The sequence below is a fragment of the Prionailurus viverrinus genome, chromosome D3 (assembly GCF_022837055.1).
Source record: "Prionailurus viverrinus isolate Anna chromosome D3, UM_Priviv_1.0, whole genome shotgun sequence".
NCBI lineage: Eukaryota > Metazoa > Chordata > Mammalia > Carnivora > Felidae > Prionailurus > Prionailurus viverrinus.
This window is the reverse complement of record NC_062572.1, coordinates 47946837-47967743: the sequence shown is the minus strand read 5'-3', so window position 1 is coordinate 47967743 and position 20907 is coordinate 47946837. Positions and strand designations below refer to the sequence as shown.

General features: G+C 44.6%; 1 protein-coding gene across 9 annotated transcripts; it reads right to left on the bottom strand.

Annotated features, from left to right (window-relative positions):
• Window positions 1–191: 191 nt before the first annotated feature.
• On the bottom strand, window positions 192–19527 carry CABYR (calcium binding tyrosine phosphorylation regulated). 9 transcript variants are annotated; one of them, XR_007145889.1, is made up of 6 exons: window positions 19455–19527; window positions 16014–16186; window positions 15861–15914; window positions 4454–5725; window positions 392–548; window positions 192–278 (listed from the first exon to the last, which is right to left on the bottom strand). XR_007145889.1 is itself a non-coding variant. In XM_047828157.1 (6 exons), exons 2-5 carry the CDS (start codon window positions 16159–16161, stop codon window positions 1651–1653), a joined length of 1161 nt encoding a protein of 386 aa, XP_047684113.1. In that variant the 5' UTR covers window positions 16162–16186; window positions 18755–18861; the 3' UTR covers window positions 192–278. The 9 variants fall into 9 exon arrangements, 4 of the variants coding, with proteins under 4 accessions (XP_047684113.1, XP_047684114.1, XP_047684111.1 ...); XR_007145885.1 differs by lacking the exon at window positions 19455–19527 and adding an exon at window positions 18755–18861; XR_007145886.1 differs by lacking the exon at window positions 19455–19527 and adding an exon at window positions 18448–18748.
• Window positions 19528–20907: the final 1380 nt, after the last annotated feature.

Here is a 20907-nt window from a genome sequence, read left to right as displayed (position 1 = left end):
TGTGCACACCAAACATGGACTTCCCAAGTGGGAATGCCCACCTAGGAAATGTGTGAGGAGATGTGTTAATAGAGTGGGAGTTTTTTCTTCTACGGTGTATATACAGAGTTGGAAAAGGCTCTGCAAGTCTCCAAAGATTTATGGCCTTCTGTAATCGGTTGTCCTGAATTACAAAATGAGAACACAAGGCCTTATGCTTGCATGAAGTTTATTGACAAATTACACGGGGTGGCAGACTCCACCTTGAACGTTGACTCAAATGGCGTCACTACTGGCATCTGTTAGGAATGCAAACAGTGAATTGTTTAATCATGAAAATGAACAAAAAGAACGGCAGATCAGAAATACGAGGTCTGCATTCCTGTCATTAAATTCTTATCTACTCATTTACCTGTATTTGCAGCGAAATATCCCAGCATTTCATGCTGAGAAAGCCATTTTGACAATTCTGCTAAAAGTCTACAAAGGGGGTGATGAATAAGGGCACATAGGCCTAAGATTTGATAACCGAGTTGTCTCCTTAAATGCGATGTAGTATTCGAACCTGCCTGTGAAGGAAATGTAGCTTTTGCCCATCAGATGTTCAGCTTGAAATTCCCACAAATTGTTTTAAGGAGCAGAACTCGTGGGGGTGTGGGTTTAACAGTTGCATTATACCTCCTTAACTCGTGTCTCTGCTCCCTCTAGTGACCTCCAGCTCTGGCTTCCTACTGAGCTTTTAACCCCAGTCTCTCTCCTAGGGACACAGGGGCCCTGACTCATAGGGTCCTCTCTTCACAGCTCCAGCGTCCTCTTAGGTGCTGTCCCAGCTCTTCCCAGCCGCTCTCATTTTGGCCTCCTTGGGGTGTCTCAGACTCCTGCTCTTTCAAGCCCTAGGCCTGGTCTGTGGGGTCTCTACAAGGCTGGCTCCTTGCACTCACTCAGTGGTCAGTTTGCATCTGGGCCTGAACCCCTGTCAGCATCTTGTTTGGTTCACCCTACTTCACATGGTGTAATTAACTCTGGTGCTTTCCCCCACTAAGTGGGAAGGTCCCTGGTTTGCCCTGCCTACCCACCTCAGGAAGGAGGGACGAGCACAGGACGTGGCATTAAGTACTGGGTAAAGAATTTAAAGATGATCTGTGAGTGATAAAACTGTCTTATCCACAGTTCATTCCAGTTTGGGCTCTTCAGGGCATTTCCAGACTCCTACTGTGTAAATCTGTAAATCTTCACTCTAGGAACAAATATACTGCTCTACACACAATCTCTTATCTCCCTCCAGTTGTCCCCAGTGCTCATGTCTTGTCTCTGCTCCGACCCACCCCTTAACACACCAATTGGATTATACAGTTCCTACGGAATGTCTTCTTATAAATCTACCCCTTTTCTAGTATCTTCCAGGGGCTAGATGAAGAACCCATATTCCCAAGGTGATCAAGTGGATTGGTTCATGTATTAGGCACCGAGTCCTCACGGTGCAGTACACACACTGTGCATTTATTAGCAATTGGGGGCAATGAACTTGGAGATAGTAACCTCATCAAATTTGAGTATACACCAACTCCTTGCATATCTCAATGCAATTTTCATAAACACCTCAACCTCCAGATCAGCAAATCAAACACTAGGAGCAAGCCAAGGCCCACACATTATGGTAGGAAAACGCACCTACCAGTTCCCAGTTTCTGCTCTGCGGACATGGGCGGTGGTCACGGTTATCTCTCCAGCAATACCATAACTTCCACAGGGGGTACGTTTGTCACCAGATCCTGAACCTTTTTTGGCTACATCTTCTACTGGGAATGCGACAGAGAGAAAAACTGGGCTTTGTGGCCTGGGGACATCTTGTCCACTTGGCGGAGGACTACCATTCTGGGGGTTTGGGGTATGTTTCTGGAATTTCTGATCTGCAGGAACAGCGATGGGTACTTGGACTGCAGTGTATCTCTTCAAGGCATCTGACTGAGAAACAACAGCATGTCCAGGAAGAGGTTTCCAATCCTGAGCTTCCTGAACATTCGAGCCTACTAAAATAAAAGGTGGGGCACTGGTCTTCTTGCTGTCGTCCAGCATCACGTAAGTTGGAGAAGTAACTTTCGGTGGCTGCTGCAGAAACTGTGGATCCTTAGGATTAGATAAATAGAGGGTTGCTTGGGGGAAAGGCACAGGTGCAGGTGGCGGTGATGGGCGACTTTGTTGATTCATATCAGTTAGACAATAAAGGGTCCACATGTTAGAATATGGTGGTGGTTGTCCTGCTTCGCTTGCTGCTATGGCTATAAAAAAAAAAAAATTTGCAGGCATTAAAGGTTTGGTCTCTGTACCAGGCGCTATGCACAGAAATGTCTTTATAAGTTTACATATAAACAGCTGGAGCAGTAAATATGTGCCATAAAGCATGCTAGAGAGAGGGCTAAATAGTGTTTGGTAATGTGAAAGAGCGGTTCTGTCCAGTTGGAAAACGAGAACAGTGTTGGGACAGCAAGCGGCAGGGGCACTAGAGTCGTGGCTAAAGAAGCAATCTCATGCTAAGTGCCGCTTCAGGGACAGCCCCATTAGATGTGGCTGTCACAGCATCCTCAGAGAGGACTTTACCAAACTAGTGGCTTTACCAAAACAATCAACTGAAGGGCGTGTGAAGCCACTGAAAAAGTGTTAAGGCAGCTGCAGAGTGACTTTTTCTTTACTAAAGTCTGCATGGGGCATCTTTTGATTACATTATCAGTTATCTCTGGCCCTTCACAGGCACCATCATCTCCCATTAATTTGTCCCCACGTACAATCATCTCATGATCTAGGACTCAGAACCCCAGAGAGCACCCCTTTTAGGCGAGGCTTGAGGTCAAAGGTCCTAGGTGACAGTATGAGGCCTGTTGGTCTCAGAGGGGTTAAGAAAAAAGAGGTCTAGGGGCGCCTGGGTGGCTCAGTCGGTTAAGCATCCAACTTGGGCTCAGGTCATGATCTCACGGTTGGTGAATTCGAGCCCCACGTAGGGTTCTGGAGCCTAGAGACTATTTCAGATTCTCTGTCTCCCCCTCTCTCTGCCCCTCCCTCACTCACACTCTGTCTCTGTCTCAAACATAAATAAACATTAAAAAAAAAAAAAGGTCTAGGGAGTGCCATCCATCTAACCCCCAGGAATCTATGATGTCAAGTTTGACTTGCCTAGTGAAGACCGTACTGTCGTGGAGAGCTGAGTCGCAGAAGATTGGACGGAGGCGAAACTCCTTCCTGATGGAGTTTGCCCAGAGTGTGCTAAGTTCACCTTGTGAGCCCTGGGCCTTGTATCCCCAGTGTAGCTTTTCTTCTTCCCCAGAAAATAACACTATGCACATGATTAAACTGGTAAGTTTTCAGTAGCTTCAGATACTGTCAATTGATCCTTCTGCAAAGCCAATTAAAAACATGGACAAGCCCAGTCTTCCATTTGAAATATCCTCGTAGTGCTTTAGAAAGGGCGAGGCCCTGAAAACAGTCACTCGGGATGCCAGTGCTGCATAAGCCACAAGTGTAGTGCCCGTCCTGCATGCCAGCTCCCAACACTGCCCTCTGCCTTCTCAGCTGTGCAGGACCCTGTCACACTGCCAGACAGAATTTGATCCCCGAACACCTGCTTTGGTAACACTTGACCATTCTGTCTCTGGGAAGAGCCGCAGCTGAGAGTGTTTCTGCAAAAGGAATGGGGGAGGTTGGCTCCTGTATGACCCATCCGTCCCTAAAAGGGAAAAGACAGGAGGCCGGGGGCGGGGCGGACCAAACGCCACAGTTAGATGGAGAGAGAGGTCAAATCGTGTCTGTGTCACGGGAAAGCCCCTGAAAGATCCAGCAGCCCCGAAAGCAGCAGGGTGTTAGCACCCGTCAAGGGAGCTGGCAGGAGACCAGTCGTTTCGGCAGTGCCAGTGCCCGGTGGTCCTCCGTGCTCTCCCGTGTGACAGAACTTGGGCCTGACCTGTCCTCGCCATCCAGGCGTGAAGCCCCCCCCCCGTTGGGCCAGTAGGCCGGGGCCAGGCCAGCTCCCCACACCCGTTTGCAGAGCTCTCCTGCCGCAGCGCGAAAGCAAGGGCAACACACCACCATTTCCCTGACGCGCCACAGGCCGCAGCCTCCGGAAGGCGTTGTGCGGTTGGAGTTTACGTTCACAAGCGAGGAATTGCAAACCAACACCACCGCGGCCACCTCACGTATCTTGGGCCTGACAGTTGGCTCTTAGGGTTCTTCACTACCTGTGCCGTGTCCAAAAGTGCCGGGTGGAGCAAACTCTGAGGCCAAGCTTTGGTGATGTCACTTTAAAATCACTCATCTTGTAAGAGTAAAATCTCAAGTTCAACAAAGCCTTTACGTAGGTTTGCCGTTTTAAGAACTATTTAAAAGTCTTTCAACCCATCTGTAGGGAGCCTACCTAGGGGTTACCTGAAATCTAGATGGCACCTGAAATGTAATCTTTAATTTTGTCAGCATCTAATTTTCTTACCTGGCTCCATCAAACCTTGTTCGGGTGCTGCTTCCCACTCTGGTTCGATTTCTGGCTCAGTAAGACCTTCTGGAACAGGAATGGGAGGACCACCAGATGACCTTACAGATGCACCCAAGCTCCCTGCTTTGGCAGCTTCCCCAGAGAGCGCAAGTGTGGCCTCCATCTCCTGGGTGGCAGAGTTTTCCCTGGATTCCTCCTGCCCAGGATTGCCAGGGACTAGAGCAGTAAACTGCATTTCAAGGTGCAAAGATTTTTCAGAGCCTACTGCATTGGTAGAGCCCTCTGCATCCTGGAGTTGTGCAGGCGGACCTTGCAGGGAGGTGTTGGAGTACAGAACTGCTTCTGCCTCCATTTGCACCGAGGAATATTCTGCGTCTTCCTCCGACTGTGCACGTTTTCCAGAACCTACGGCTTTGCCTGAGCCCCTCATGAGTGCTACAGGAATGGGACCAGAGGGTGATGACTGATCATTTTCTTTAAGAGTAGCAACGTCATCATTGAAAGGGATAACTATGTGCTCTGGTATTTGCTCGACATAAGTGACTCCTTCAGTCACAGGCTCATGGTTATAGATAGAGGATATATGAACGAATGATGTGACCTCAATATCAGCCTGCAAAGGGACCTCAGGAGCTTGATCGTAAGCAGGAGGGTCTTGTTCATCCTGCAAGGGGAATGAGGAAGCCGTTGATGGCTCAGCGTCATCGTCTTTAGATTCAGAACCCAAATCTACACGGACAGATGTTTGGCTCAGAACCTGCAGGGCCACCACCTCTGCAGAATACACAGCAGGAGTGGCCGCCGCGGCATCTTCGGCAGCCTCTGAGCTGAGCACCTCCTTGGAAAACACAGGCAAACTTGTTGCCACATCCACCATTAACACGTCAGACTGATCAGAATGAATAGATGCAACGTTACCTAACGTCTGAGCAGCAAACTGAGCTGGGTCGGCTGGGACATAAGCAAACTCTGGGGAGCCAGCTGCCGGAGACGGTGACGACGGTGGGCTCATAGCCTTAGAGGTAGTTGGCTTTGAACTGGAGCCTCGAGCGCCTTCGGACGTCTCCTCGGGCTCTGGGAGCAGCTCAGCATGAACTGATGGGAACTGAGTGGTTTTGCTGATGAACAGTGGTCCAGCTATATTGTCCTCCTCTGTGTCTGTAGATTTTTCCATCCGTGTACGTTCGTGGGAAACTATGGATGTTCCTACCGGTTCTTTTACACATTCTGGTTTCTTCTCTCGTGTCGTTCCTTCTGACCATCTCTCTACTAACAAACAGCCAGATGGGTTAATAAGCGTGTGTCCCCCTCCACCTGCCACCAAATTTTAAAGCAGTAACAGGTAGAACAGATGGCAGTACATACACGAGTACAAAAGAGTTTGCTTTATTTCCCAACATCAGTGATTTCGTGTGGGTAATGAAACTTCCCTGTCCTGATCCACTCAAAAGATCCCTCAGTCAGTTCATCTCCTCAGAACTAAGTGACCCTGAGTAGCACGGTGACAAAACGCATAATCAGATACCACTTCAGCTCGTCAGCGTCAGGGAAAAGACCATAACTGCCTAGAATTGAGTTGAAAACCTCCATGGAAAAAGCTTCTGATCTAAACTACTACACAAAACCAGAGGGCAGAGGGCAAGACTTCAACCCGAGCAGTAAGTGACCTCATCTTCAGCTGATGGAATAGCTTATTAATGAAACAAATGCTGTCATGTTAATAAAGGCATTCCTCAATTTAAGAAAATGCATATATAAAATTTAACGATGAATCGGAAAACTTGACTACAGGACACTTCTACGTTAGGAAGCCCCGTCTAGTCTAGACTAAAAATGGTAGTGATCTTGCTGGCAAGATGTGATAATGCAGGCCAAGCCGTACTGACCCAGACAAGAGGGGCCGAGAGAGAACTCTGGACCCATGTGTACGTGTGGACTCGGTGAGTCCTCGGGCAGGAAGAAGTTCCCATGGCTGGGGATGGCGAGAGGGCTGGCGACGTGCAGAAACTCCTAGGACTGGAAAACTGCTGTGAGCCCCTTTTCTCAGCTCCGCATCTGCCTGCCCCCCCGGCCCTTCCTTGTCGCACGCGGTCACATCTGCTTGCCGCACTGAGGATTCTCTCTTGGGGAAATGTTTCCCTAATACCAGAATGCTATCTGCAGGAAAAGCACAAAGTGTGTTTCAGTTTTGTTGTTACTCCTCCCACAAGATTTATTATTCCTTGGCTTTGACCTTCCTGGAGTCTCAACTGCATGGCCAGAGTTTCACAGGTCTCTTCACCTCGGCTGGGCCCAACCTCCCCCACACCAACAGCACACTACTTCTCAAACCCCCCCCCCCACTCAGCTGCCTGTCTCCCCCCAGCTCTTCCCGGCTAAGCCCCAAGCCGTCCTCCACAGGCAAGCGGCTCGGGGTTGGCCAGCAACCCCAATGAAAAGGGCTTTGCATTTTTTTATGGGGGTGGGGGGGTGGGATTCTTCTCTGCAAACACTCCCTCAGATACTTTGTTGCTTGAATCCTAGCCATATTAGTAGCCCCTAACTCTGCTTCTGCATTTCCTCTTCCCAGGGACACTTCCACTCTCTCTGCTTGGCCTCCCTTTCCCTGTGCAAGAGTTTGAAAAATGCTGCGAGGGTGAATGAGGGGCTCACTTTCTGTGAATCTCTTCTCCCAAGTATCCAGGCACTGGACTTTGTTTTGTACAATTTCTTCAGCATTATGGCTGTTGATAGGCTAGGTGTGATACCAGCCCCTCCATCAGAGCTGAAAGTGAACTCTCTCCTTCCCCCACTGAATCTCACCTAGCACAACATCTGGCAGTGGGTAGGAATGTACATATTTGTTAAATGAAATAATGAATTGGGCTTTAAGGATATGTAGCACTTGAAAGGTGGAAAGGAACTCCTGGAGAGGGGAGCAACATAAAGCAAAACTCAGAAGACAACAAACTGTCTTGTACTTAATGGGAGCGAGGATTGCAAAGGCAGGATAGATGCAGATTGCAGGAAGCTGCGTTTGCATTCAGGGGCCTGTAAAGGGATGAAAATTCACACACTATGACAGACTTGTCACAAAGCATTACTTTCTCTGCATTAAAATGCTCATTTCTACATGGCAAAATTTAGTTGATCTAGGTTTAAAGTATTTATCCCTTCTAGTTTAAAAGTCTCCTTTGGTTAATTGGTTAATTATTCACCCTTTTGGGGTATCGCTCTTTTATCGAAGGTTCTCCCGCTTCTAAAGAGGGAATGTGAATGTGAGAGTTAGCTCTGGTTCTGACCCATGTAGCCCTTTCCTGCCACCTGTCTGTGACCTCTGGTGGAGGCACAGCACCTATTGCCTGTGCTCTGGGCGTTGTCTCTGACTTTGCTGTATTTCCTGAAGTATTTCCACCCTGTGAAAAATGTGGCCTGTTACTTCACTCAAGGACTGGGAGAGCCCTTCCTGATTTGTTCCTCTTTAGCTTCTGAGGCCTAGCTGCCAATTTTGATTCAGTCCCAGCTTGGACATTTTGTGCTGTAGCTCTCAGCTGGCAGGTTGAGTAACTGCACTTTTCTCAGCCCGACGCCCTGCGATTTCAGCACTCTGGGACAATCGAAACACATCTGCACCAACTAAAAGCCACATGCAGATCCTGGGGCATCAGAAATCTTATCTCAGGCCCATCTGAGAAAGACTCTCCATTATTTCTAATCTGCTTCAAATAGAATTTTTTATTCAACAAATACTTACTGAATGTCTGATCACAATTACAATTATGGTGGAGGTGCTGAATGTAGCATAGGTTATGTTAAACGGTGCTAATGACACTGCCTCTCTGGGAGGCACCCAGGAAAGCAAAGAGCAAGCGTTTTGTTCACGTTTTAGGGAATTCCAGTCAGAGATTTTACCTTCCTTATAACTGCTCTGGATCTCAGCTGGCAATTGTTATGCACGCCCTAGTACCACAGCCCCATTGCCAGGAAGGACTTCTCATTTCCCCTCCCTTTGCAGCAGGAGATGAGCTTATATCCTAACTTTACCCACCCACCCCCCTCCTCCCTGGCATATATAAAATAAAACCTTGTAAGGTGCCTGGGTGGCTCAGTCGGTTAAGCAACCAATTTCGACTCAGGTCAAGCTCTCACCGTCCATGGGTTCAAGCCCTGCATCCTCTCTGTGCTGACAGCTCAGAGCCTGGAGCCCCCTTCCATTTCTGTGTCTCCTTCTCCCTCTGCCTCTCCCGCCCTCTCTCTCTCTTTCTCTCTCTCTCAAAAACAAAATTTTTAAAAAAATTTTAAATATAAACTTGACTCTACCAGAATCTTTGGCTTGTAAATTAAAATTCCACTCTGGAAAGTCCAAGATCTTCTCTCAACAAAAACAGGTTCCTGCAAAACTCCTAAGTGTTAGCTTTCTTGCTATGAACTTGGGAGACTCAGTACGGAGTAACGACTTCCTTGCTCTAGCTATTTTCGCCTTTTCTCCTAAAGTAAATGAATACGTCAATGGGTAGACATGAACGGAGTGAACAGTAACAATCAGAGGCTATCTGAAATCATGTATAGTAGAGTTTAATATTTTTTCAAAAGTATCCCTACAACACCAAAGAGTTTGGATTTTGTGAACAATAGGGAGCTATCAAGGCTCCTGACTAGCAGAGCGATACATTTCTCAAAGATGTTCTCCCTTCATGTACTGACTCTTGGGTCCTGCTGTCCCTGACCTCCTTGTCCTAATTTTCTGGTTTGCCATATCTGCTTCCTCTCTCAATCCTAATTAGCTCTGTTTCTGCCCCTAGTCTGACCCCAACTCTTGACTATATCATTGGCTCAATGATTTGTTTGCCGTCTTTAGTATGGACTATTTCCCCAACTGATTAATGTTAACACAGTGTGAAAGCATAAAAGACCCAAGCCCCCTTCCCTACATCACCACCACAGAATCATTTGAACCCTTTTCAACTTAATGTAATTCTTACCTTGGTACAAATTTTACCACCCTGTCTAGACAAATACAAGACTTGGAGAGATAAAAAGATCATTTTGGCACATCACCCATCCCTGCTTAGGGCATCAGTGTAGCTTGATTTCCTTACTTGAAAAAAAAAAATGCCCAGAAAGTGCAGAGTAAGCACCAGGGCTTCACAAAATTTAGTATAGGCTGTCCTGAAATTGATACATTTCTCATTTACTTAATGAGAGAGAATAGCTTCAAGTATATGTAACCAACCATGAAAATAATGCATGAGAATAGGATTTGGTACAAGAATTAAACTAAAAATTGGGGCACCCAGGTGGCACACTTGGTTAAGCTTCCAATGCTTGACTTCAGCTCAGGTCATGATCTCACCGTTTCGTGAGTTCGAGCCCCACATCGGGCTCTGTGCTGACAGCGTGGAGCCTCTTTGGGATTCTCTCTCCCTCTCTCTCTGCCCCTCCCCTGCTCAAGCTCTGTCTCTGTCAAAAACAAACTTAAAAAAGGTTTTAAAACTAAGAATTAAACTAAAGACTTCATAAATGTTTGCTATGATTAAGTAGCTCAAGACAACATGTAATGATACACATAACTGCTGTGGTGCTGCATAGAAATTGAAACTGGGCCCAAAGATCAACAACAGTGCATGACGGTAATTACTGTTCTATGGCCAAGCCAAGAATGTCTTCTTTTAGGTGAAGAATTTCAAGTTTTTCCAGAGGGATCCTAGAATGCTATTTACTGTAGAAAGAGCATGAGTTATGCTTCTAGGAAGATCTCAGTTTAGATCCCAACTCTACCAATTACTTAATATTTAGAAGCTTACAAGTTATGTAATCACACCCAAGCATCAGATTTCTCACGTAAAATTGCAATGATGTTACCTACTTATAAAGGTGTCTTAATTGACAAAATATATTGTAAGTACCTAGGACAAAACAGGTACAGGTACCTCATTTTATCGCACTTTATTTTACTTTGCAAGTATTGCATTTTTTACAAACTGAAGGTTTGTGGCAACCCTGTTAAGCAAGGCCACTGACTGGCTGTTCCCCCCATCTTTCTCCCTCTGCTGGGACCTCCCCATTCCCTGAGACACAACAATATTGAAATTAGGCCGATCGATAACCCTACAATGGCCTCTAAGTGCTCAAGTGAAAGAAAGAGTCTCATGTCTCTTACTTTAAATCAAAAGCTAGAAAATGATTAAGCTTAGTGAGGAAGGCATGGTGAAAGCTGAGATAGGCTGAACTCTTATGCCAACCAGTTAGCCAAGTTGTGAATGCAAAGAAAAGTTCTTAAAGGAAATTGAAAGTGCTAAACCAGTGAACACATGAATGATAAGAAAGCGAAACAGCCTTATTGCTGATAGGGAGAATGTTTTAGTGTTTTGGATAGAAGCTCCAACCAGCCACAACATTCCCTTAGACCAAAAGCCTAATCCAGAGCAAGGTCCTAACTCTCGTCAATTCTGTCAAGTCTGAGAGAGGAGGAAGCTGCAGAAGAAACGTCTGAAGCGAGCAAAGGTGGTTCATGAGGTTTAAGGAAAAACACCGTCTCCATAACATCAACGTGCAAGGGGAAGCAGCAAGTGCTGATGTAGAAGCCACCGCAATTATCCAGGAGATCTAGCTAGATCATTACTGAGGGTGGCTACACTAAACAACAGATTTTCAATGTAGGTGAGACATTCTTACATTAGAAGATGCTGTCTAGGACTTTCATAGCTAGAGAGAAGTCAATGCCTGCCTTCAAAGCTCCAAAGGACAATCTGACTGTCTTGTTAGGGGCTACTGCAGCTGGTGACTTTGAGTTGAAGCCAATGCTCTTTTCCCATTCTGAAAATCCTGGGGGTCTTAAGAATTATGCTAAATCTACTCTGCATGGGCTCTATAAATGGGACAACAAAACCTGGTAACAGCATGTCCATTTACACTATGGCTTACTGAATATTTTATTTACTTACTTTTATTAATTTTTTTAATGTTTATTTTTGAGAGAGACAGACAGAACGTGAGCAGGGGAGGGGCAGAGAGAGAGAGGGAGACACAGAAGCTGAAGCAGGCTCCAGATTCTGAGCTGTCAGCACAGAGCCCAACATGAAGCCCGAACTCATGGACTGCGAAATCATGATCTGAGCCAAAGTCAGATGCTTAACTGACTGAGCCACCCGGGCGCCCCGGTTAACTGAATAAACTGAGGGTTTAGAGTTTAAACCCCCTAAACTCTGGGTTGAGACCTGCCACTTAGAGAAAAAAATTCCTTTCAAAATATTACTGCTCAGGGACAATGTACCTGGTCATCCAAGAGCTCTGATGGAGACGTACAATGAGGTGAATGTGGTTTTCATACCTGCTAATACATCGATACCGCAGTCCATGAATCAAGAAATAATTTCAACTTTCAAATCTCATTATTTAAGAAATACATTTTGTAAGGCTCTAGTTGCAAAAGATAATGATTCCTCTGATGGATCTGGACAAAGTCAGTTGAAAACCTTTGGAAAGGAGTCACCATTCTAGATGCCATTAAGAATATTTGTGACTCATGGGAAGAGGTCAAAATATCAACATTAATAGGCATCTAGAAGAAGTTAATTCCAAAGTCATGGATGATTTTGAGGGGTTCATGACTTCACTGGGGGAAGTCACTGCAGATGGGGTGAAAACAGCAAGATAGCCAGAATTAGGTGGAGCCAGAAGAAGTGACTGAATTGCTGCAGTCTAGGATAAAACTTGAACAGAGGAAGAGTTGCTCCTTATGGATGAGCAAAGAAAGTGGTTTCTTGAGATGGTCTACAATCCTGGTGAAGACTGTTGAAAGAATTTAGAATATTCCATAAACTTAGTTGCTCAAGTAGCAGCAGGGTTTGAGAAGACTGACTGGGGTTCGAAAGAAGTTCTACTGTGGGTAAAATGCTATCAAATAGCATCACATGCCATAGAGAAATCATTTGTGAAGAGTCAATCGATGTGGCAAACTTTATTGTTGTCTTATTTTAAGAAATTGCTACAGATACCCCAACTTTCAGGGACCACCACCCTGATCAGTCAGCAGCCATCAACATCAAGAGCAACCATCAAGCTCTCTGGAAGCTCAGATGGTAGTTACCTTTTAATTCATTTTATTTTATTTTTTTTAGCAGTAAAGTTTTTTTAATTAAGGTATGTACACTTTTTTTAGACATAATACTATTGCACACTTAATAGACTACAGTATAGTATAAAACGTAATTTTTATATGCACTGGGAAATGAAAAAAGTTCATTTGACTGGCTTTATTGCAGTATTTGCTTTATTGTGGTGGTCTGGAACTAAACCCACAATATCTCCAAGGCAAGCCTGTACTCAATGATTCCATTCCTTTTTCCTTTCTTTTCCTACCATATACTAAGTGGTAGAACTTAAGAGACAACTCTTTTGCTTTAAAATACAGCTGAGTTTCTAAAATCCCCCCAATTAATGATTCATCTCTATTAACAAAGAAACTCCTGAGAAGACTGAAAAATTGCGGCACTTTTCATGGATTCATGTGGTAGTGAGATCTATTTAATCAAATTGCAAAAAAAAAAAAAAAAACAAAAACAAAAACAAAAAACAGGAAGGGAGTCCAAGAAAGTTTCACAGCATGAACTGCTTTGGAAATAGGCATATATGGGTGAAATGCCACAGTGGAGGCCTGGACAGTCAGGGACTATCCCATAGGTCCTAGGCTCTGGAAAATGAGGAAATGATGAGACACAACAGAGAAGTGAGAAAAGTTTGCTTCGTATCTGGTACTTTTCCTCCCCACCTCTTCCATCACCTGAGTTTGTATGAATTTTTAAAGGCACTGGGAGATGGGTGAACCCTGTTTGTCCTATAAAGAAGCTACCAAAAATGGGCCTCCTTCCAAGAAAAATCCAGGATGAAGTGTTCAAATAAAAGGGTATGCGCAAGGATGTACTGTAGACAAAAACCAATGTCTTTCACAGTCACATCTGATAGTTGGGAGGTGAGTGGGACCAATGCATTAGGGATGGGAGTTAGCCTTTGCCCCACATCAGCAAGCGCTAATACCTTCTACTGCCTTTAGGTTGACCTAGCCTCATGCTGAAGAGACTGAAAGACCAAAGTAAGGGTCAGTTCACATGGTCCTCAAAGAATGGTCCACTTTTCCATATTGCACATCGCTGAAATCTTGGGAGAGCCACAATCCTTGGGACCAAGAGAGCATGTAGGGTACTATAGGTGCCACCATATACAACAGCGGGATCCACAGAAGGGAAGTCTGTCTAAAGGAGAAGGTGCCACTTGTTCTACCTACATTTTTATTGTAGAGAACCCAACAACCATGCAGCCAAATGTACTTGGCACTCCCACAGGAATTGCGTTTGGGGAATTAAGCCAGTTAGAAGATAGGAGGATGTCATTCAGGGGAGGAAATGCCCTACCAAATGGAAACTGCCTCTATATCCCTAGATAGTCCCTCTTTAGCCCAGAGTGATGCTTTCCTGGATACACACAGACTCATGCAGTCTCTACGATAGGACCCAAGTTAATGGACACTGTTTTCCATTAATAAACCAGTTGATACAACAATAAAAGGCAGACAAATGAGCCAAACTGCTATTAGTTAACAATGAAATCAATATATTTTCTGGTCATATCTTCATGTTACCTTCCCATCTCCCCAGTAAACTAGAATAAGCAATGTTCATTTCTACCCTACTGCCAAAGAGCAGTCTAGGTCTACAGCCATTCAGTCTGTTAATTAAAGTAATGCACATTAATTTAGTCCACTTGTTAAGCTGAATGGTGGGTAAGTTCTTCAGTAAACAAATTAGTCTCAAAAGCTACCAGTTAGAAGAGCCTGGGTGGCTCAGACAATTGGGCATCTGACCTCAGCTCAGGTTATGATCTCATGGTTCAGGAGTTCGAGCCCCACGTCGGGATCTGTGCAGACAACTCAGAGCCTAGAGCCCACTTCGGATTCTGTGTCCCACCCCCCCCCCTCTGCCCCTTTCTGCTTGCACTCTCTCTCTCAAAAATAAGAAACATTAAAAAAAAAAATTTTTTTTTAGAGCTACCAGTTAGTTACCTCCCACCATAAAGATTCACCGACTTTATCACCACTCTCAAACATAGTAAGCCTGCACAATCCCAATCCTCTCAAACATAGCTCCTGGTATAGACAGCACGAGTACAAAGAGAAAGCTTCACAGGGAAGGGGAGAGTTGTCGGGGTTCTTGCACTTGTCTGTATGTCCTGCTGGTGGTAAGCAAATCCCAGACCTGTGTCTCATGGTAAGCTGGGAATGTCCTCAGGACCCTGCAGGGAAGAAGCCAGGCTAGATAGTAAAATATTCCTGAACCACAGCAATGGACTCTCCTGCCCCTTCAAATGCTGGCTCTTGCTAGCCTTAATCTCATTTTCTGTTTTGGGTCTTTCGCCATAGACCCAAATCCCTCATGATGTTTACATTTTCCTAGATCCTACTCCTGACTTCTCCCTATCTTGACTATGTTATCTATTGGCATCACCAAACTGGTAGAGTGTAAAAGTGGCTTAAACTCACTGATCCTACCTTTTCTTTCTCCACAGTCATTCCAAAATGTTGGCCAGCTAAAGCAGCAAAAATACTTCGTTATTTCTCTCCCTGCCCGGGAGTCTCCCATTTTCTCCACAAAATTTTGCCAAAAGCTTCTTCTTACCATTCTTTTAGATATGCATGCCTGTCCTTGGGATCACCCTTTTGCTTTTGGTGAGCCACCCAAATTGTCACCATGTAACTATGCTTTTCTCTTACTCCCCATCTGACTTTTCTCGGTGCTCCTCTGTCAATGCAGTTTCATGCGGTCACGTCCACCTAGACATTTACACATATACATAAAACACAATTTTTCAAAGCCCTGTACAGCCCTATGTCAGAGAGATGGGCTGGAGAAGACCACTTTCTATGAAAAACTTGGGATAGAAAAGATGGTCAGTGACAATTGATCTCTTGCCCTCCAACAGAACTGCAGGAGGAAAAAAGAAAAAAAGATGTTTTTTTTCTTAATAAAAATATCTTCCAAGAAGAGTGTTTATACAACTTTCCTAAGTAGTGCATCTATTACTACAACATCCAGTTTTCTTCAAAGTTCACTGTACTTCCTTAAAGATAGAGGACATTAGGAAGGGTCTGAGTCATAGTTTATACATACTGTTCTAGGTCTCATTTTACCAAATGGTTTGAAGATGAGTGTTTCCTATGTTTGTATTTTAAAGATTTAAAATCCTCCAAAATGTCAGTTTCCAATCTTCAAAAAAAAAGATCCAATAATAAAAATTAAACTGTGATTAAACAAACATCAGTATAATTAAACAAAATATTTATGGGCATGATTCTGAAGCTTGAATGTATGCTAGTAATGATGCAATGATTTATAACTAGTATTATTAAACTGTTACTACTTGTGATACTTACCTTCAATCAGATGAAATTGTTTAACGAGATCTTTTATATCCAGAGAAGTATTCCCTGAAGGAATAAATGCAGGAAATTAGATACATCAAATTCCCAACTTAAAATGCCTTCCTTTTCAAAGCAACAAATATATAATCTCAAGGAATAACAAACCTTCTCTAAACACAATGAGTTCTTTAAAATAAACTGCTGCAAACTGGGTGATGTTTGGTGGGTTGGTTTTGAGAACAGCTCTGCTAAGTCCCTCGAGCAGAGTCTTGAGGCCATAAGGTACGACAAGTCTGGGCTTTGAAGAAATCATTTGGGCAGGATGTCTGTAATATCAACTATAATGAAGAAAAACAAGGTCTTATAAATAGTATATGATAGCTTCTGACAACAAATCTGTCTCCTATAGAAATTATTACCTTTAGTTCTAATTTCTAGGCATTTGTTCTAGCAAAGTGGGCTAATTCTTAATGGTAGTTAACACACAGGTGTGAGTACGCGCACACACACACACACACACACACACACACACACAATAGCTCATTATGTGCAGATGAGCAATATAGTAGTACTATTAAACCCCCTGGGGAAAGCCCTGGTGAGAACTCTAGGATAATAGTAAAAACAAAGAACCAACCAAACAAAACTTGTTTCTGTAAAATTTAGTAAATATTTTGTGCAGAATTTCAAGAAAGATAAATTAAACTCATGTATCGGTGTCTAAACATCCTTTGAAATTACATGGGCGCTGGCTTTTTCTCTGTACCTTCATCAGATAGAATTGTAGAATAGAGTTTCTACAAGAAAACATCTTTTTCCTCATTTTTCTAAATGTATCCCTGGACACGTTGATCGTCTTTCAGTATACAATTTTTAGCCTTTGCTTTAACAATCAGAATAGGTATAATTTACTTGTGGTATCACACCACCCACTACCCTATGCATGTCTCTCTTTTCTCCTATCCTCCCTTAACCTCTGCCCTAGTCTTCCCCTTTCTCCCCTTTCTGCCGCCTTTCTGATTTTAAGTGGTAACAAGGGTATTGCATAGTCCAACCTGTAATGCTCAAGAGTTGCAAAGATTGCCATCCTAAACTGTGTGTCAGTGTGTGTGTGTGTGTGTGTGTGTGTGTGTGTTCTGTTTCACTGTACAAATGATTTCAGGAGGTTTATAAATACATGTAAAGAACAGAAGTAACTATTTAAGGAAAGGAGTTCAATGGTAAGGGAAAAATCATGGTAGGAAAAATATGATGAAGCCACAGGTAAGGTTAGTATCCCCATGCAAACCATACATCCTACACTTTGATGGAGATGGCGTGTCAAATCAGCCCCTGAGCTACCAGGCAGCCATCACAAAATAGGAAAAAGTTGGTTAAATGATTCAGGTTTCTGAGATAAAAAATCAGTTGCCCGGGAGACTCAAGAGGCATTCTGAACACCGAGTCCCAGGAGAAATTTCTCCCCCAGGTCCTCATAAAGAGGGGAATAGTGGGATATAATGAATCATGTCAACAACATCCCTACAGTCGAGTAACGAGTTTCATAGAGCTAAGTTGCAGGGTTTAGTTACAGCAATTATATAAGGAGCCAACCTCTAATAAAAAGTTGTGTGTCATAACAAAATGCTGAATATTTAAAAGCACGTTTCATCTTCCCAAAGGTCAGGGAAAAAAAATGAATCTCTGTTGGTCAAAGCAAATCTTTTGAGGATATAATTAAGTGTATTGAATCCTTTAATGAAAATCTACTCTCAAAGTTTAAGTCAACTTGACCTTTACTGAATTAAACTATCTTTAAAAAACCACTAGTGCGCAAAAAACAAACAAAAACAAAAAAACAACCAAAACAACCCCACACCACTAGTGCAGCTTTGGCAGGCTACAAGCTAAACGTTAAGGGATGTAGGCAGTAATTGTATGCATGATCCACAGATACGCTATTTTTGTGTGCATGTGTATATAATTTTTTTTCAAGTACACATTTTGCACCCCAGTGTGAGTCGATAAGTCACGTTTGGAAAAGCGGCTTACCGGCAGCCATGATGGAGCTACCCAAACACCCTTTCTGTAGGCAGTTGGCAGTTGCTGCCACCAACCGTGGACAGAACGGCCGTACAGTGATCCTATTGGTTCTCCGCGCAGGCGGTATGCCGCGCCCCCAACCACTCCACACTCTGGAAGTGTGCGAGGCCTTTCAGTGCCCCAAGACCTGGGATGCTGTACGTCCTACAACACAGTCCCATGAGAAAAATTGTCCTGAGCAAGTTGAGAAATACTGCGACACCAAGCAGGACTACATCGACGGGTAGTCAGACACACACACACACACACACACACACACACACACACACACACACACAGAGAGAAAGCTTAAAACCGACCTCTTAATTCTACCCAAATCTCTCCTTTAGAGGTTACTTGTCCAAAACTTCTTTTACTACCCCGACCCCTGGTGCTGAACTGTGAGCTTGCGTTTTTACCCACTCCCCCAGGGCTAACACCTGAGCGGGACAACGGTGCTGTAGGCTGAGAATGCGGGAGTGCGGGCTTCAGAGCCTTAGGAAACGTCAACAATACACACCGCTCCCTCAAGACCTACGTTGGGGTCTGTGCTTGGTTTGCCGTTGGGTTTGGTGGGAAGGGCAGCGAAACGGAGAGCGGGCGTCCCGGTTCCGCGTCTAGTTCAGGAGGCGCAGGTGGCAGACCCACCGCCGGGACTCCCGGAGCTCCGCCACACCCACGGTTGTGAGCCTGCCCTTCCCCACGGGCCTCCCACTCCGGGGGCCCTCCGTCTTCCCCAGCACTGGAACAACCATCCACCGAGCCCACCGCGAGAGGCGCCCTGAGGGCGTGACCGCCTCCTGGGCCGCAGGGCGGGGGGGGGTCTTTTCTCCAGACTCCCCCACCTTTTCCTTTCCGCCTACGCTATAAAAAGCTTCCTCGTTGCCCCCTTGCCGGCGGCTCCTGAAGGAGTAGGGGCGCTGAGCTGGGTATTTATAGCCCTGTGGACGTCAGGGAGTGCGTCACAAAGCTCCTCCCTCCTGCTGGGAGCTCGCGGTCAGGAAAGGAGGCGGAGCCTCAGCATCCTCAGCCAATGGGGAGCCGCAAAGGACAAAGGCTCCAACTCCGCGGGCCAGACACGCAGGTGGGCTTTGCCTTTTCTAGAATACAAACTGCCGTTTCCAAACCGCCAGAAGTCGCTCAAGGCTACGGCCTTTCCACTTCATCGCTCATCATAAAATAAGAGCTGGTGTAGAAGGAAACAAATAGATTTATGGCATTTCTTGCAGTCGCCGCCTCGCCTCTTCGCACTACCCCTTCCTCCACAATGTTTCTCTTTTCAGCCAGCTTTTAGAAGAATAGTCTGTCACGGTATACATAATGCTAAAATGTTGAAGAGAACGAATAATTTTATGCAACACAGTACTTTCCCTTTTGAGAAAATCACCGGTGGGAAGAGAATTTGGCAATAATCTTGAGGCTTCCACTTTCTGTAACTCGGATCTGGCAATACAGACACAACCCACCCTCCCCAAATCCTACTACTAGAAACCGGTTGCAATTCAGACCAAAGTAAAGAAAGGCACATAGACTCGTTTCAAATACCTGCTCCTTCACCCATTCAAACTCACATTCTTGAGCTGGGCATTAACTGCCGCCATAATCATGATGACCAAACTCCAAACGGGCTTCAACGTAATTCGTTTTCAAATATTTAAACAAGAATCATTGTAAATCAACCAAACAGTATCTTCAAGGCATAGATATGATTTCAAAAAAAAAAAAACACTTTAAAAAAATTCAGGAAACAGTTAAGGCTTCCAGAGCTCTTAAGAGGCAATGCTTAGGGCACCAGTCTCCATCTATGCTGTACAGAGCACTTTCTACACATACTAAATCTTCCAAATAATAGTTACTGAGTGCTCATTATGTCACAGGCTCCCTCTTCTCCTGAAGATTGCATTTTGAAAGCAGAAATGCTAATTTTAGATTGTGATGATAGGTCTGCAGATGGTACTTGTCCTTGGCCACTGCCCCGGGCCCCATTTTGGTGGATAAAAGTGAAATGAAGCTGTCATGATTTTTGGTGGTTTCGTTCATAATATATTTAACTATCAAAGATAGAATGAAACCTTCTAAAACCCCCAAGTACAAACCCCATTTATGGCATCTTTGGGATTTATGCTTCTGTAGCCTAACCTTGGCAGGCCACCTTGGACACACAGGTCTTAGGTACTGTGCAGAGTATCTGCAATGCATGTCCTCTTTCCACATTTCATCAATGACTCTTTTGTCCAAGTCCCTGAGAGGCAAATTGTTACAGTGCAAACATCTAACCAAAAATTTTCAAACCACTATTCACTGCTTTGATTTCTAGAACTCTTAATGATTTCAGGTGGTTTTATATTCTTCTTGTCCTTTCAGTCACTAGGGATCTAAATGCAAAATGATACTCTGCTTTGCATTTCTCCTTGCTCCCCATCCTTACTTCATGGAAGTTCAAGGTTCTTGGCGTGACCTCTGCAAAATTCAAATGTTATTTCGTTCCCACCTGACTCGAAACTGGCCTGAACACACATACTGTTTGTCACCTCTGTGCCTTTGCTCATCAAGACCAAGGCCTGAGATGTTCTTCTAGCCATCATTTTCACCTGACTACATCCTTTAAAACTCAGGGATCTCCTACTTTAGGAAGCCAATGGGTTAGAAGCATTTCCTCAGTGGCCCCATGATAATACACTGAGCATAACCTTGCTATATGTTTGGTTTGTGTTTGGCTCTTCTCTCAGATTTACTAAATACTTACCAAAAGATGATAACCTAGGGTAGTGTTGCTCTAATTTAGACCACCTGCACTGGAATCATTTTTAGGAGCTTGTTAAAAATGCCTTCCTAAACCCTACCTCATAGCTACTGAGTCAGATTCTCAAAGGAGGGCTAATTTGTACAACTAAAATTTGCAAGCCACTGGCCTGTGGCTGGACAAAGCGTAACCCAGAGCTCACCCAGGTCAACTGGGAGCTAGAGCTCAGTCTTTCTGGTTTTCACAAGAAAGCCA

What these genes read in the sequence shown, in the direction of transcription:
- CABYR (XM_047828155.1), bottom strand. Translation starts at nt 16,161, where the DNA reads ATGATTTCTTCAAAGCCCAGACTTGTCGTACCTTATGGCCTCAAGACT. An exon ending in ACTCATTGTGTTTAGAGAAG is followed by an intron (nt 15,915 to 16,013) that starts GTTTGTTATTCC and finishes TTATTCCTTCAG; the next exon opens with GGAATACTTCTCTGGATATA. An exon ending in ACAAGGTTTGATGGAGCCAG is followed by an intron (nt 279 to 4,453) that starts GTAAGAAAATTA and finishes CATTCCTAACAG; the next exon opens with ATGCCAGTAGTGACGCCATT.